The 17,565-nt window shown below is 42.3% G+C and overlaps 1 protein-coding gene across 1 annotated transcript in view; it reads right to left on the bottom strand.

The window, feature by feature from the left end:
* LOC144493948 (serine/threonine-protein kinase MRCK alpha-like) overlaps nucleotides 1-17,565 on the bottom strand; it is a 498,859-nt gene that overhangs the window by 152,192 nt on the left and 329,102 nt on the right. Inside the window, exons 7-9 of the mRNA XM_078213524.1 lie at nucleotides 11,231-11,431; nucleotides 5,689-5,937; nucleotides 3,674-3,753 (exon numbers count right to left, since the gene is read on the bottom strand). Coding sequence (XP_078069650.1) covers nucleotides 3,674-3,753; nucleotides 5,689-5,937; nucleotides 11,231-11,431 — 530 coding nt within the window. The remainder of the gene's footprint in view (nucleotides 1-3,673; nucleotides 3,754-5,688; nucleotides 5,938-11,230; nucleotides 11,432-17,565) is intronic.

Raw genomic sequence — 17,565 nt, 5'->3', positions numbered from 1 at the left:
TCTATGACAGGATCCTTGCTTCGGGGACCTGGCAGGACTAGGGTGGAGGGTGCCTGGAACCCGCTGCTGGGGGAGGTAGTGGAAGCAGATACGATAGTGACTTTTAAGGGGCGTCTCGACAAGTACATGAATAGGATGGGAATAGAAGGATATGGTCCCCAGAAAGATAGGGGGTTTTAGTTCAGACGGGCAGCATGGTTGGTGCAGGCTTGGAGGGCTGAAGGCCTGTTCCTGTGCTGTAATTTTCTTTGTTCAATTATTAACTATAATTTAATTAGTTATGCTAAACATTTGTAAATCATTGGCTAGGCCTCAGCCAGGTATTGTGTCCATTTCTAGGCACCACAGTTAGGAAAGACATTGGAGAGGGTGCAGAGCAGATTTCCTTGAATGGCATTGGGGAAAAGGGAGCAGTTACATGGAGACCAGACAAACTGGGACTTTTCTCCTTCCAGCATCAAAGGTGAAGGGCAGACCTCGTAGAAATATCCAAAACTATGAGGTTGTGCAGGTAGGGATAAATCATTATCTCTGACAAGTGGATCAGTAACCAGAATTCATAGATTTGAAATAATTAGTAAGGATATAGAGAATACAGATGGATGCTAAGATTTGGAATGCACTAGCTGAAAGGGTGATGAAATGAGATTCCATAGGAACTTTTTAAAAGACCATTAAGTATGCATCTGAACAGGACCAATTTTGAAGATTATGGAAAGAAAGTTGGGACACGGGATTAAATTGGACAACTCCATGGAAGAATTACCACAAGCCTGATAGGCCAAGTGGCCTCCTTCTGTGGTGTAACATTCTATGATTCTACTTCACTGACCGTTTATACTTTACTGGGGATACCCTGAGACATGAAGGGCGCTAAATAAACGCAAGCTTCTTTTTCTCTTTAATAGTATGTACAGATCTGCTCCTGAGGTTTATAGCACAATCTGAAGAATTGAAATCGAGTCATTATGTAATTCTTTAGCAATAGATTATAAAAAAGCAGCAATCTGTTGAAAGGTTGAACTGCCCACCCAGTTATTGAAAAGTATCATACCAAAGCTGGAATTAAGAGGGGCTAATTTAATCACAGTGTGCTGCTAGTAGAGGAACAATGATCAGTGGGAATGCGGGTCAGATAAATGCACATCATATGTAATCCCAATTCTCTGACCCCACACTCCCTCCCACTGTGGAGTGGGCTCTATTGGCCAAAGCAGTTCCATCTATTAGAATGAGGTGTTTATCCTAAAGGCAGAACTGCATCATGTTCATTATCCAAGCTACATTGAACTGTAGCACTTTCTGCTGCTGCTCCATTTTGGTAGTTCAATTGATAGGGCTGATAGCCCGTGAAGGGCCGGATTGACTGGTAGAGCTATCAAGTCTGGAAGCTACATATATTAATACACATGGCCCTGTTCTTTGCAGACTGAAAGAATATGTACACACATTGCGCCTGTTTCAGCGGTAGCTATTCGCTGGTTCATTCTACAGGCCAATGGCTTGGCCAGAGTTAAGGTGCCTGGTTTAAATTTCAAACATGGAAACTAGGAATAGCAGCAGGCTATTTGGCACTTTGAGCCTGCCCGACCGTTCAGTAGGACCATGACTGATCCTCTATCTCATTGCCACATTCCTGCTTTCTCCCCATACCCCGTGATGTCATTAAAATCTAAAAAAAATCTTTCTTGAATACATTCAAGAAATTTGGCCTCCACAGCCTTCTGTGGTATAATGTTTACTCATCTCAGTCCTAAATGGTCTACCCTGTATCCTGAGACTGGTTCTAGATTCCCCAACCAGAGAAACCATCCTCCCTGCATCTAGTCTATCCAGCCCTGTTCAAATTTTATACATTTCCATCAGATCTTCTCTCATCCTTTTAAACTCTGGCGAATACAGGCCCAGTCGAACCAATCTCTACTCATAAGATGGTCCCATCAACCCCAGCATCAGCCATGCTGGCTTTGTCAAATCCAGTAATGCTTTCCAAATGTTCTGTTATCACATCTATTATAGTAGGCACGAGCATCTTCACCACTACTTATGTCAGTCTAACTGGTCTGTAATTCTCTATTTTTAAATAGTGGGGTTAAATTTGCCAAACAATGTTTGACAGTTAACTGTCAGTCACCATCAACTGGTGCATTATCTATGGCAATGCCTTGCCCATTCAAAGTTCACTTGTGAACCAATCAGCACCCTTTCTCATAAAGTATAAAGTTGCTGTTTCCCTTGACATTGGTATTCTTGCAATTGTCCTGATGAGTGCAAGACATAAAGCTTCGACATAATGGATTTTCCAGCCCGCCCTGCCAGTGGGATCTTCCAGCCTCTCAATCCCTCCAAAGGCAACCCTCCCATGGCAGGTTCCCTGGTGGCAAGATGGACAAGCCACACAAAACGCCATGGACATTGGTGGGACCAGATGAGCCGTCTCCACCCCTGGTCAACACACTGGTTGTGGCTAGAAAATCCCATCCAATGTCCTTTTTCAGCAATACTAAAGTTCTAATACCACAGAACTACCTGTAAACAGAGCATTGACAAATGGTTGTTTTGTGTACTGGAAGAAAGTATTCCCCAGGGATGAATAATAGGACCACTGGTTTTGTTAATTTATATCTCTCACTTGTCACTGGGTCAAAAACATGGAATGGCCTTCCTGACAGTACCATGAGGGAACATAAACCATATGGACTACAACAATTCAGGGTGACAGCTCGCCATCACCTTTCACACCCCGCAAAATAATTTTTTAACAAGCAAATCTAGAGGCATGAATGAGAGTTTCAGCAGCTGATGAGCTGAGATGGGGCGAAGTTGGAAGATGTTATGGAGCTGGAGATAGGTGTTGCTGGATTTGGCACACACATGTGGTTGGAAGCTCAGCTCAGGGTCAATTTTTCCAACTAGGTTGTGAACAGATTGATGGCAGACCATATGTCTGCTGCCCTTGTCCCTCTAGGTGGGAGAGATTGCTTGTTTGGAAGGTACTGACAAAGGAATCTTCGTGAATTGCTGCAGTGCACCTTGTAGACGGTACACACTGTTGCCACTGTGTGTCAGTGGTGAAGAGAGCGAATGGTGAAGATGGTGGATGGGGTGTCAATCAAGCGAGTGGTTTTGTTCTGGATGGTGTTGAGTGAGTGGTCAGGTGAGTGGAACAAACTGAATTCCTCTTGCAGAGAATCAGCATGGACTAGATGGGCTGAACAGCCTCCTTCTGTACTGTAACTATTCTGCTGTGTGTGTTGAGGGATAGTATTAGATTCAGAAGGCCCTAAATTCACTCTAAAGGATCCAGGAGCAAGAGACAACCTTCATACCCTTAGTTCAGCTTGGATTTGCATCCAGGTCCCAGAAATAATGGCAAATATAACCAATCCTCAACATAAAAACCTTTTAACCAGGGAGGATATAATAAATGAGGCTATAATAGAGATGCACCATGAGCTTGCAACATTGGAAACAGAGCAGCAGGGCTTTTTCATCAGGGCGAGACTTGCTGACATGCCTAATCACTTTGTCAGGCTTTTTTATTCAAGTTTGATTCCGTTAGCATTTTTTGTCTGTACAATTTAAATATGCCCTTTCAGCATCATTCTTTTACAGTGGATGTTCAAAGTACATGCAGCTTCATACAGCATAGTAAAATTCCCACTGCACTTACCAGTTAGTAGTGTATGTAAACCCTATGAAGGGAAGGTGGTGCCCAGAGAAAGCAGTGTGTGTAGGTGGGGGCATCGTCTCCTGAAACAGAATAAAAGGCAAGTTTTACTGACTTGTTTCTATGGCTTCTATTTAAGATTGCTTTGAAAACAAGCTAAACCAATGATGGTTTCCATGTCCTTTGCTCACTGATAATGTGTGCCAAACAGCCTCTCCTCACTCAATAGTTAGTTCCTGATGAAGCAATGCTGCTTTAACAAGAAAGGATTGAGAGGGAGCCTACAACTCCTTGAGGAACATGGTATTCCCTTCCTTTCCACCTGAAGATCGTGGATTTTTTATTAATAAATATCTCATTACATAGCAACTCATAGAAATAATGAAACCATACCATAAGAGTAATGCAATGCTGTACCATTTGTCATGTTGTCTGTAAGAACTATGGTTTTCCCAATGCCACTCACGCCCAGTAAAGATGGAGCAAGGTTTTGCAAAACCCTTTCCTTCCCACATTTGCCTTGACCCTATTCAAAACAGTAGTTTTAATTGTAATAAGACAGAATTTCAGATGTGAAGAGTGTATATGGCATGCGAGGAATGTAATTAAGAAAGACAAGGGCAAGGGAAACAACATAATTGAAAACTAACTGCCAGAAACATTCTGCTTTAACGTTAAGAGTTGTAATTCATTGTTAAATCTCAACTCAATTAGGATGCTGATATGTAGCTGATCTGTTAGTATAGTCTCCAGAAGGTTTAAACAGGAGATGAATGAGGGGAGGCGGTGGGGTAGTGGCATTGTCATTGGACTAGTTATCCAGCAACCCAGAATGAAGCCATGAGTTTGAATCCATGGCAAATGGTGAAATTTGAATTCAATAAAAAAAATATTGAAATAAAAGTCTAATGATGACCATGAAACCATTGTCAATTGTTGTAAAAACCCATCTGGTTCGCTAATGTCCTTCAGGGAAGGAAATCTGCCGTCCTTATCTGGTCTGGCCTACATGTGACTCCAGATCCATAGCAGTGTAGTTGACTCTTAAATGTCCCTTAGTTTGAGGGCAATCAAGGATAGACAATAAATGCTGGCCCAGTCAGCGACACCCACACCCCATGAAATAAAGAATTTTACAAATTGAATAGTATCACATAGAAGAGATTTGATCCTCGAAAACACATTGTGCTATGAGTCTTCTACTCATCTATTTTATCAATAAACTATTTGGTTCTTAAACAAGCACATAGTTAAATATTTCCAATGCAAAAAAAAACTGTATTTTAAGTTAGTCAGTCTTTCATTTTATTTTCTAATCCCTTCTATCTCAACACTCAGACTCAGCAAGATTCGTCAGCAACCTACGTACAAAAGTTAACTTGAATATTGTTGAAAGGGTGAATAATACATTAGAATGTGAACTTAAGAAGCTGACAAGAAAGATACAAAGAATAATGTATCAAAGAAAATGTTGGACAAAGGATCTATCAGCATCCAAAAAGAGGAAACCTGTCTTTTTTCCATTCCAATGCTGAAGCACCTGCTGTGTCCCTTAGCATGTTCTATTTTTATTTCAGAATTACAGCTTTTTCTTTTTATCTCTGTAGAATGACAAACGATTTTTTAAAATCCCACTGCTTTAATGAAATATCAAATCAAAAGCGAATTCACAAGATGACTGATTATCCAAGGTAAACACTAAGATGAAAGCAAAATACTGCGGATGCTGGAATCTGAAACAAAAACAGAAAATGTTGGGAAAATCTCAGCAGATCTGACAGCATCCATGGGGAGAGAATAGAGTCAACGTTTTGAGTCAGAGCAATGAAGGGTCATGAAACGATGAAACGCTGGCTCTGTTCTCTCTCCCTGCAGATGCTGTCAGACCTGCTGAGACTTTCCAGCATTTTCTGCTTTTGATTATCTAAGGAATGGGGTCACCTGAGAAGCAACGAGAATTTCATCCTCTTTCAATCTAAATTCCCCTTCCACAAACTCAGATACCCGAGCTAACTTACAGAATTTTTTAAACAGTCATCATCCACGTCAAAGTTTGAGGTGTCCGTAGGACTGCTGACTTCGGGGATGTAAGGTGCTTCACAGTTTCTGATGTTGTCCCAGTCAATACCGGCAAAGAATGGATGTTTCTTAAAGTTTTCAATCCCATTTTGACCCAGCCGATGCTCCCTGCTACAGATGAGCCTCCGGATAAGGTCTTTGGCATTTTCAGAGACATCGGTGATTTGTATCGGGAACTGAAATCGCTCCTGGTGGTGAGAGAGTGAAACATGGAAGTTAATCAAACATTCGGAAACAAGGGGCTCTCAGGCATCAGTATATCAAGCAGCAGAATGTCCTTTAGAGAAGGGAATCTGCCATCCTTACCTGGTTTTGCCTATATGTGACTCCAGATCCACAAACATGTGGATGACTCTTAACTACCCTCTGGAATAGCCCAGCAAGCCACTCAGTTCAAGGACAATTAGGGATGGGCAACAAATGCTGGTTTTGCCAGCGATGCCCACATCCCACAAAGAATAATAAAAAGAAATAGTCAGGTCTGTTGACACTGTTCTAGATAGAAATATGACACTTATTGACTTGTTTCTGAAATGTTTTCAGGTAATTCTAACAGGAAATAGTAAAGACCCAGTTCCAAATTGAAAGCACAGACCGCATGCTAATCATTCACCTTCATCTCAGCTCATTCTTCACCTGGCTTTGGAGCCTTTATGTATACAAACCACAACAAGCAACGGGCCCCAGGGATAGTCTCCCACAGAAAGCAAGAGAGAATTTTGAAACATAGGAAATAAATGAATACATTTACTCACTGACAGAGGCACACACAGCACTCTTCATTTTTGTGATGATACTTTGCTATTAATATATTTTGTGTTTCGGCTTTAAGATTCAGGATTTTATTACAAGCAGTGAAATTGTCTGGGAGGAATAAAGCAGATGTTGGAAAGCAGGATAATTACTCAATTTAGCCATGTAAATGTTTATTTTGCAGCAGGCTTAATGAGCTTTTGTTTATCAAAGAAGAGGACCCTTGAGACATTGATTAAAGTAATGGAAAGGTGAGATAGGTTTACAGGGTCATATATAATGACATGACACTAGAATTGGGAGGAGCTAGGTTTGTAGCTGAGAAAAACAGCTTTGAGTTCAGTTGCTGGAGAGGGCTGTTTAAAGATAGAAGCCTACAAGCAGCTCTCTCTCTCTCGACAAAGTCAATCTGGAAGCTCCAAAGCTGTTAACACAGGTTAAAGCAAGAATGCCTGGAGTTGCTAGCTATTTTTTAAAGTGGGATTTAAGTCTATAATAGAAATATTGCTTAATTGGAATGGAATAGTGATAAATTAGAAGTTAAGAGTTGTTTCTTTTCATGTTTAAAGACTGTTCAACAGTTAAGAGTTAAACTGTTCCATTTCGTTAGAGTGAAAACTGTGTTATAAATAAAGCTTGTTTTGATAAAAAGATCCTGAATTTGTCAGTGGAATTATTTCTGAGGTGAAGTATCGTTTCCTCACATTTATGCCAAAATAGAAAAATTGTTGGGGTCTAGTCTGGCTTCATAATATGCCCTGGGCTTTCTGATCTGGCACACTAACAGTTTCAATTCCTTTTCACTATAATTATTTTGTGAAAAACTGGGGAGATCGAAACTGAGGGGTTGAGGAAGGAGGGATGGAAGGGAAAGAGGAAAGTGAGGAAACAGGAAAGACAAAAGGGAATGCAGGCGTTGAATCGAGATGCAGTGAGAAGAGTGCATTGATTAGTTGGTAAAGGAATCTATGAGGAATCCAAAAAAATGAAGTTTTTTAGTTTATTTATTAGTGTCACAAGTAGGCTTACATTAACACTGCAATGAAGTTACTGTGAAAATCCCCTGGTCACCACACTCCGGCGCCTGTTCAGGTACACGGAGGGAGAATTTAGCATGGCCAATGCACCTAAACAGTGCGTCTTTCAGACTGTGTGAGGAAACCGACGCATCCGGAGGAAACCCACGCAGACACAGGGAGAACGTGCAGACTCCGCACAGACAGTGATCCAAGCCAGAAATTGAACCCGGGTCCCTGGCACTGTGAGGCAGCAGTGCCAGTCACCGTGCCACCATGCACAGTGAAGGATAATATTAGATCCATAGTGGAGCCATATAAAGTTGCTCGAAAAAGTAGCAAGCCTGAGGATTGGGAGTTCAGGATTCAGCAAAGGAAGACAAAGAGATTGATTAAGAGAGGAAATATAGAGTATGAGAAGTAACATAATAGCAGACTGTAAAAGCTTCTGGAAGTATATAAAATAAAATGATTGAAGACAAATGTAGGTCCCTTACAATCCACAACAAGAGAATTTATAATAGAGAACAAGGAAATGGCAGAGTAATTAAACAACTTCATCTAATCTAACCAACTTTTTGAAATTATTTCTAATATTTCATCTGTATTATTGATGTCCTTCCCGCTATTTTCAGAGCAGTTTTTAAAAATTATTTCACATAGAAACCAGGAGCAGGCGTAAGCTGTTTGGCCCTTTGAGCCTGCTGCACCATTCATTTTGATCATGGCTGCGTTTCTATGAGATTCCCTCTCACTCTTCAAAACTCCAGTGAATATAATCCTAACTGACTTAGTCTCTCCTCATATGACAGACCTGCCATCCCAGAAACCAGCTTGGTAAACCTTCGCTGTCCTCTCTCTATAGCAAGGACATCTTTCCTCAGATAAGGACTCTGTATAGCGTGCAAGAAACAATACTTTTCACTGTATGTTAATACATGTGACAATAATAAATCAAATCAAAATCAAATCAAATCAAAACTGCACACACTACTCCAGGTGTGGCTTCACCAATGCCCTATATAGTCGCAGTAAAACATCCCTCCCTATCCCTATACTCAAATCCTCGCTATGAAGGCCAATATATCATTTGCTTTCTTTACTGCCTGCTGTACCTGCACAGTTACTTTCAACGACTGATGCACAAGAACACATCTCGAGAACAAGGTCTCGCCGAGTATCCACCTCTCTCAACTTAAACCCATTCCACTAATAACCTGTCTTCCTATAATTGCTACCAAAGTGGATAACCTCACATTTATCCACATTATACTGCATCTGCCATGCAGATGCCCACACACTCAGCCTGTCCAAATCATGCTGAAGCATCTCTGCATCCTCCTCACAGCTCGCCCTCCCATCCAACTTTGTATCGTCTGCAAATTTGGAGATAATACATTCAGTTCCCGCTTCCAAATCATTAATATATAATGTGAACAGTTGGGGTTCTAGCACAGATCCCTGCGGAACTCCACTAGTCATTGACTACCAATCAGGAAAAAACCCATTTATGCCAACTCTTTGCTTCCTATCTGCTAACCACTTTCTATCCATCACAAGACATTACCTACAATGCCATGTGCTTTAACTTTATATAGTATCTGTTATGTGAGACTTTGTCGAAAGTCTAAATAAACCATATCCGCTGATTCTCCTCAGTCAACTCTATTAGTTACATCCTTGAAGAATTCCAATAGATTCATCAAGCATGATTTCCCTTACGCTGACTTTGTCTGATTATGCTACTGCCTTCCAAATGCCAAGTTATGAAATCCTTGATAATAGACTCTAGCAACTTCCCCAGTACCAACATTAGGCTCACTGGTCTATAGTTCCCTATTTTCTCTAACCTTTTTTGAATAGTGGGCTTACATTAACTACCCTTCAATCTGTAGGAACGAGTCCAGAATCCAAAGAATTTTGGAAAATAACTACCAATGGATCTATTATTTCCAGAGCCACTTCCTTAAGTACTCTGGGATGAAGATTATCAGGACTTGGAGATTTATCCACCATTAATCGCATCAATTTCCCCAAAATCATTTCTCTATTAATGCTGATTTCCTTCAGCTCCTCACTAAAACATCTTTCTCTCAGCACTTCTGGTACATTATTCATGTCTTCCTTTGTGAAGACTGAAGCAAAGTACAACTTCAATTCCTCGGCCATTTCTTTATTCCCCGTTATGAATTCTTCCGTTTCTGACTGTAAGGGACCTACATTCGTTTTTATCAATCTTTTTTTCTTTACATACCTATAGGAACTTTTACAGTCAGTTTTTATGTTCCCTGCTAGCTTACTTTCATAGTCTATTTTTCCCTTCTTAATCAATTTCTTGGTCCTCCTTTGTTGAATTTTAAACTGCTCCCAATCCTCAGGCTTATTGCTTTTTCTGCCAATTTGTATGCTTCTTCCTTGAATCTGACAACACCAGGTTAAAGTCCAACAGGTTTATTTGGTAGCACGAGTTTTCAGAGTGCTGCTCCTTCATCAGGTGAGTGCCCCCCACACTGTCCCTCACCTCCTTCATCAGGTGAGTGCCCCTGATTTCCGTTGTAAGCCATGGTTTGGCCATAATTCCCTGACCACTCTTGCGCCAAACAGGAGTAAACAATTTCTGGAGTTCACCTATTCGTTCTTTAAATTCCTACCATTGCCTGTCCACTGTCTTTCCATTCAGTAATGTTTCCCAGTCCATCATGGCCAATTCATGCCTTATACCATCATAGGGTTGTAGGCATTGCTGGCTAGGCCACCATTTGTTGTCCATCCCTAATTGCCCTCAATAAGGTTATGGTGAGCTGCCTTCTTGAACCATTGCTGTCCATGTGGTGCAGGTACACCCACAGTGCTGTGAGGAACGAAAAAGGAAGTTGCAGCAGACCATGGTAAAGGAAGGAGCAGCACTCCAAAAGCTCGTGATACCAAATAAACCTGTTGGACTTTAACCTGATGTTGTGAGACTTCTTACTGTGCCCACCCCAGTCCAACGCCGGCATCTCCACATCAAAGGAAGGTGCTGCAGACCACGGTACAGGAAGATGCAGCAGACCCATGTTACAGGAAATTGCTGCAGACTATGGTACAGGAAGTTGTCATGATGTGGAGATGCCGGCGTTGGACTGGGGTAAACACAGTAAGAAGTTTAACAACACCAGGTTAAAGTCCAACAGGTTTATTTGGTAGCAAAAGCCATACAAGCTTTCGGAGCTCCAAGCCCCTTCTTCAGGTGAGTGGGAATTCTGTTCACAAACAGAGCATATATATGCTCTGTTTGTGAACAGAATTCCCACTCACAGACCATGGTACAGGAAGTTGCAGCAGACCATGGAAAGTTAAATCAATCCACAAACATTTCAACAATCCATGCGAAGCACAATGGTATGAGAGTTTAAAGCTTTTATACAATGATTCCTACAATCATGAATACTTAGACCATCTCCTGTTGCTAAGCTGTGATGCGTTTTAGCTCTCTCTCCCAAAACATACCGATTTTCACACTGTCTCCAACTTGTGAATCATAAAGTAACAGCTTTTAATGGGATAAATACACAACATTTAGCAAAGTGTCTCCCTCCTCATAAAGCAGCATGTCTGAGATCACTGATGAACCTGATCGGAATTAAATGTGGTCGCAGCCATACTGACACCTGACAGGAGAAAACATCAAAAACACCAGGTTAGAATGGAGAAAGATTAGAAAGACACTTACTTTATGGTTCATAATTTTCCCATAGGTTTCTACTAAAGATTCTGCGTAAAATGGAGTCTCCCCAAAAAGCATTTCATACATGCAAACACCAAGTGACCACCAGTCGCATTCCGGCCCGTACTTTCCTTTGCCATCTTCCATGGCCTGCAGGATTTCAGGGGAAATGTAGTCAGGGGTCCCCACTGCAACGGAAGACTGGACCTGCATTAGAAAAATAAATGTGAGATTTCTTGGAATCGTACTAAAGCTAGATCTAAAGCAAGTATTCACTCTCCCCTCCCAATCCCTGTATGCTCAATTTTTAAGAAGTGCCTCATTATAAATACTCCCAACGGTCCTGAAGAGGACATGGAATGTAAATCTCCCCAAAGTCCTACTGATATTGTGCTGTAAATGCATGAGCAACTTCTGATGGAGATTTATTGATCTGCAACGCTAACTCCATTTCTCTGTCCACAAATGCTGCAGCACCAATTAAGTGTTCCCAACATTTTCTGTTTTTCAGCGTACAAATATTACCCCAGATTCTAATCCTCGCCACCAACAATCACCTCTCAAGAGAACATTTACCCTCATCTAGAAGTAAAGACCAAATTCTGCATTTCAAAGCAACTCCCAATAATCACTCAGAAAGAGAACGTGCAAGAAATATAATGCTAACAATCTGCTCATCCAGCCTCTTATGGATATCTCTTATGGATTAACAACTACCATGTTTCAGGATTTTTGGCACATTCTCCACAGAAAAAGGTTTTGGAGGTAAAAAAGGAATTAGAAAAGATCAATTTTAAAACATAATAGATTATCACAACTGAAAGGTAGTTAAGATGTTATTGAGATTGTTTCCTCATTAACTGCACATAAGTAACGTGGTGACTTGTCTTTGCAATAGTTGATCACCCATTGTGTTGAAGGTCTTCAATAAAGCAGAATGTCAGCGACCTTAAAAAAACAGACTAGGTTTTGAACAGAGAACACAAGATGGAAAAACCTGGTAAAAGGGTGAGCCAGAAAGGGAGAATACGGAGGAACTGGTCTGTATGAAAAGCAATGTGACTCGCTGAAGTGCAGCATTTGCATTATTTTTATGTTATTTCAGAGATAAGTTAACAAAGTTAATTTGAGCATCACCACAGTTCTGTGGGTTAAACATTTCATCGAATCCCTACAGGAGGCTGCCATTTGGCCCATCGAGTCTGCACCGACTCTCTGACAGAACATCTTACCCAAGCCCATCCCCGTAACCTCATGCATTTACCCTGCTAATTCCTCCTAACCTACACATCTTGGGGGACACTAAGGAGCAATTTAGCATGGCCAAACCACCTAGTCTGCATATCTTCGGACAGTGGGAGGAAACCGGAGCACAAAGAGGAAACCCACGCAGGCATGGGGAGAATGTGCAAAACTCCACAGACAGTCACCCTCGGCCGGAATCAAACCCCGGGTCCCTGGCGCTGTGAGGCAAATCTCTCTTCATCCAGCCTTAACTCAGATTGTTTTGGGAGAAATGGAAGAAATATGCATGTAATCTAGTAATAAACCTTTCTGTGTATATAGAGCAAACAGTTTCTTATCTAACCTCATGCATATCAGTAATCAGAGATGGCCCTGCCAGGTTTCTGCCCGAAAGCTGGCATCATTAATCAGAAATACGTAGCCTCGAGACACACTGAAATCACATGAGGAAGTGTTAACCATACTTTCTTTAGGTGCAAGAAGCTGACAGTTTCAGTGACACTGTGTTGGGGAGTTTTTGTAATTAAGACAACCAGCTGATTTAATATTTAATTTACACAGCGGCCCATCAACATAATCCAGGCTCAGTGATCATCTTACACGGCTATATCTTGATTCATTAAGCACTGTTCTCATGAAGACACTAACTCCCAGCTGTGAAATTAGTTCATGGACCTTCTGGCAAACCCATTCAACTGACCATGCTGTATGCATCAGCCATGAGAGAGACTGCCAACAGCAAGGTTGTGTGTGCACGGCATCACAGCCAAGCTCAATCCTGGTATCAATATTCACACATGGTGACTGAGTTTCCAAGATGAGTGGGAAATCTGGCTGATTTTTTGCTCTCAAAGGCCAATTTAGTAAAATGCTTGGTCTATGAAATCAGTTTTGAACGAAAAGTATGGAGGGGGATCAAGGGCAGGATTTCTAGAGTTGGATTCAATGAGGCTGAATGAAAAGTGAGGGATTGGCCAATGTTCTAAGTCAGAGCAAAAGTGTGGGGTTGGGGGAAGTGTAGGGCTCATGCGGGGTGTGGGGCTCATGCGGGGTGTGGGGACAGGGTGGTGTGGAACTGTGCTAATTAAAACCTGAGAACATTGGTTAGACCACAACAAAGACAGAAAATGCTGTAAAATCTCAGCAGGTCTGACAGCGCCTGTGGCGAAAGTAGAGTCAATGTTATAGTGTTCAATTCTGGTCACCACACTACCAGGAGGATGTGGAGGCTTTGGAGAGGGTACAGAAAAGATTTACCAGGATGTTGCCTGGTATGGAGGGCATCAGCTATGAGGAGAGGTTGGAGAAATTTGGTTTGTTCTCACTGGAACGACAGAGGTTGAGGGACGACCTGATAGAAGTCTACAAGATTATGGGAAGCATGGACAGAGTGAATATTCAGAAGCTTTTTCCCAGTGTGAAAGAGTCAATTACTAGGGGGCACAGGTTTAAGGTGCGAGGGGCAAGGTTTAAAGGAGATGTACAAGGCCAGATGTTTTTACACAGAGGGTGGTGGATGCCTGGAACTCGTTGCCAGGGGAGGCAGTGGAAGCGGATACGGTAGTGACTTTTAAGGGGCGTCTTGACAAATACATGAATAGGATGGGAATAAAGGGATATGGTCCCCGGAAGGGTGAGGGTTTTAGTTAGGTCGGGCAGCATGGTCGGTGCAGGCTTGGAGGGCCTTTGTTGTTTGTTTCAAGTCAGGATGATCCTTCACCAGAGCTGGTTAGTCCACAGCTGGAGTACTGTGTGCAGTTCTAGTCACCTCGCTATAGGAAGAATGTGATTGTCCTAGAAGGGGTACAGAGGAGATTCACCAGGATGTTGTCTGGGATGGAGCATTTGAACTATTAGGAGAGACTTGGATTGATTTCTTCAGAGCAGAGAAGGCTGAGGGGGGGTATGATTGAGGTGTATAAGGTTATGAGGGATATGGACAGGATGAATAGGGAGCAGCTGTTCCCCTTGGTTGAGGGGTCAATCACGAGGAGCATAGTTTTAGGATAAGGGGCGTGAGATTCAGAAGGGATTTGAGAAAAAAAATGTTCACTCAGAGGATGGTGGGAATCTGGAATGCACGGCCTAGGAAGGTAGTGGAGGCCGGAAACCTTACGACCGTTAAAAATTATTTGGATGAGCATTTGAAACATCATAACATTCAAAAGGTTATGGGACAAGTGCAGGAAATGGGATTAGCAAAACTCTAGTGGTAATTACTGCCAGTGGGCCGAAGGGCCTTTTCTGTGCTATAGGACTCTATGGAGGGAATTTTCCCGTCCTGTCCGCCATGGGCAAGGGCGCGGACCATGCAACGGTCCATTGACCTCAGGTGGGATTTTCCGGTTTTGGGGTGAGCGTGGCCAGAAAATCCCGGCCTATGCCGATGACTCTAAGAAGACTGATGGAGTTAACATGTTACAATAAAATAATAAAGATCACGTGTAATAATGCATGCACGGAACTTATGTTACACAGCATGAAGAAGATAAGTGATTCATCTAGAATTTCAGAAGCCAAATGTAACATTTTTAAAAATCATTCTTGAGAATATTGTGTTGCTGGCATTTATTGTCCATCCCCAGTTGTCCTTGAGAAGATGGTGATGAGCTACCTCATTGAACCATTGCAGTCTGTGTGGTGAAGATACCTATTAGCTTCCGGGATTTTAACATAGTGATGACGAAGGAATGGTGATATATTTCCAAGCAAGAATGGAGGATGACTATGACGGGAAATTGGAGACAATGGTGTTCCCTGTATCTGATAGTCTTGACCTTCTAGGTGGTGGGATTGTAGGCATGGGATGTACTACTAAATAAAGCTTGGTGATTTACATATCCAAATTCAAAACTGAACCAATGTGTTCTGCCTAATCTCCAATATGATAACACTAGAAAACTCCGCCTGTGAAACAAATCTCCGACTAGGAAGAAAAGTGCCAGTCCTCTAGTTCAATAAGTCACAGGGAAATATGCCAATATACCATTTGCCACATTCCACTCAACTTAGGCACAGAATTCCATCAAGGGAAGAGGAAAAAAATCCAGTAGCAACCAGCATTCCGAGCAGAAACAACTCAGCAGAAAGTAAGCAAAATTGTCTCAAAGTCAGCTATACATGCAACAGTGCGGTTCAGGAAATACCTCATGGGAATTAAAGCGCACGCTTAATTTTAATACTTAAAAATAAAATTTCTTTTTCGCTGCCAAACTACAGAAACTTCATCATCACACGCTAACAGTTGGCGCTTATCCTTGGAAAATTAACATTTGCATGTGTGACAGAAGCTGTGATACACTTTCCAATCTGTGTCAATAAGGTAAGCATGAAGGCTCTATACCTGAACACATACATAGTATAGAGGTGAAGATTACTACGAAATATTAGAACATTAGAAGAAAACTATATAATGGAAAGGCTTCACTGAAAATTTATTAAGGAATAAATTATATGAACAGCAGACGTGTTTGCTGGTGAAATGCAGCTTGCGTGTCCAGCTGTGTCCGTTCAGTGCTGCTAGCAAAGGTGTGCAATCATGTGCAAGACTGAATGAACATCAGTGTTGGAGAAGTAAGCTTGCATGCAATGGTATACCATAGGGATGTAGAGTGTAGTGCCAACAAGGTATAATGCATTTATTTAAGTTCTATGTGCTTTTACTGCTCGTGTGTGAAATATGTTTGCCTGTCTGTCTGAGAAGGTCGCTCAGGTACTAACGCATGTCCATCTTGTCACCCTGGTAAAGGGATGTGTGAGTAAGGTGTTTATTGTGGTAGACGGCTGTGTGATTGGTAGAGGGAGGTCTGGGTGAGGGACTTATGAGTGCGAGTAAGGATAAAACGAGACATTAACCACCACCTAGAACAGTGATCAACAAGAGGGTCTGGAGGCAGTAACCACAAAGTGAGCAGCAATGCCATTAACAGAAAGAGAGGAGCAACGTGGCCATTAAGAGAGAGAAAGGCCAATGCCACCCTCATGGAGGTTGCTATTGCACTTTATGAATCCCAGGGAAAGAGGTCCTATGGGAAGGAGAAAAGAGGACAGTAGGAGTATGTCCTGGGACCAAACAACTGATTCTAGTCTCCAGTTACCTTGGATCCCCTTGCCACTAGACCAAAGCTTTGCTCCGTCAAGCCCGTGCAGTAGCTGGCGTGCAACGGCCATCCTTTAAAATGATGTTTGGTCATTTTAACTTTTCGTGTCGAGTTGGGGTTGTGTGAAAAGAACTCACACACAGGCACCTTGAACCCTTAAAATGAAGTTCGGTGCCTGAAACGTCAGGACCCTCACGGACAACACCTACTGCAACAGACCAGAACAGTGTTCTGCTATCGTTGCTTGGGAACTCAAGAGTTTTGACATTGACATCACTGGCTTAAGCGAGGCCCGATGGGCAGGGGAAGGCCAGCTCAAGGAACATATTGGTGTTACACCTTCTGGAAAGGTAAACCAAAAGATCGCTGCCTCCATGGGTTTGGCTTTACCATTAAAAACTAACTAGTTGGCTGTCTCATGGACTCCTTGTGCGTGATGGGGTGACCCTTTGGCTCACACTAGCCCAAAACCAGTGCACTCCACTCCTAAGCACGTGCACCCCAACACTAGAAGCTACAGACATGTCCAAAGAGGAATTTTACTGCAGTCTGGAACAATACTGGCCCCAGTCCCAACAAGTGACAAGCTGATCCTCCTTGGTGACTTCAACGCCAGAGTTGGAAAGGACACAGATCCCTGAGGGTGAATGATGGCGTGGAAATCCAACACCCTGCTTCTGAGAAAATGCCTGGAAAACAACTTTGTCATAACCAACACCTTGTCCATCAGAGCCTCTTGGCAACACCTTTGCTCCAAGCACTGGAACTTATGACTACATCATTGTCTGAATGAGGAACTGTAAGGACTTGCATATCATCCGTGCTGTGACAGGAGCAATGATTGCTGGACGGACCTCTGTCTAATCCGCTTATGAGCAACATCAACATGATCCTAAAGCAGCCATGGCAATAGAATAAATGCCGCAGGAAAATCAATGCTGAGGTGCTCAAACACTCTGATAAGAGAGCCGTATACAGCCAGCGTCTCCCAGTGGC

This window comes from Mustelus asterias, chromosome 5 (assembly GCF_964213995.1).
Source record: "Mustelus asterias chromosome 5, sMusAst1.hap1.1, whole genome shotgun sequence".
Lineage (NCBI taxonomy): Eukaryota > Metazoa > Chordata > Chondrichthyes > Carcharhiniformes > Triakidae > Mustelus > Mustelus asterias.
Note: the sequence above shows the minus strand (reverse complement) of the source record. Positions and strands in the feature narration are given on the sequence as shown.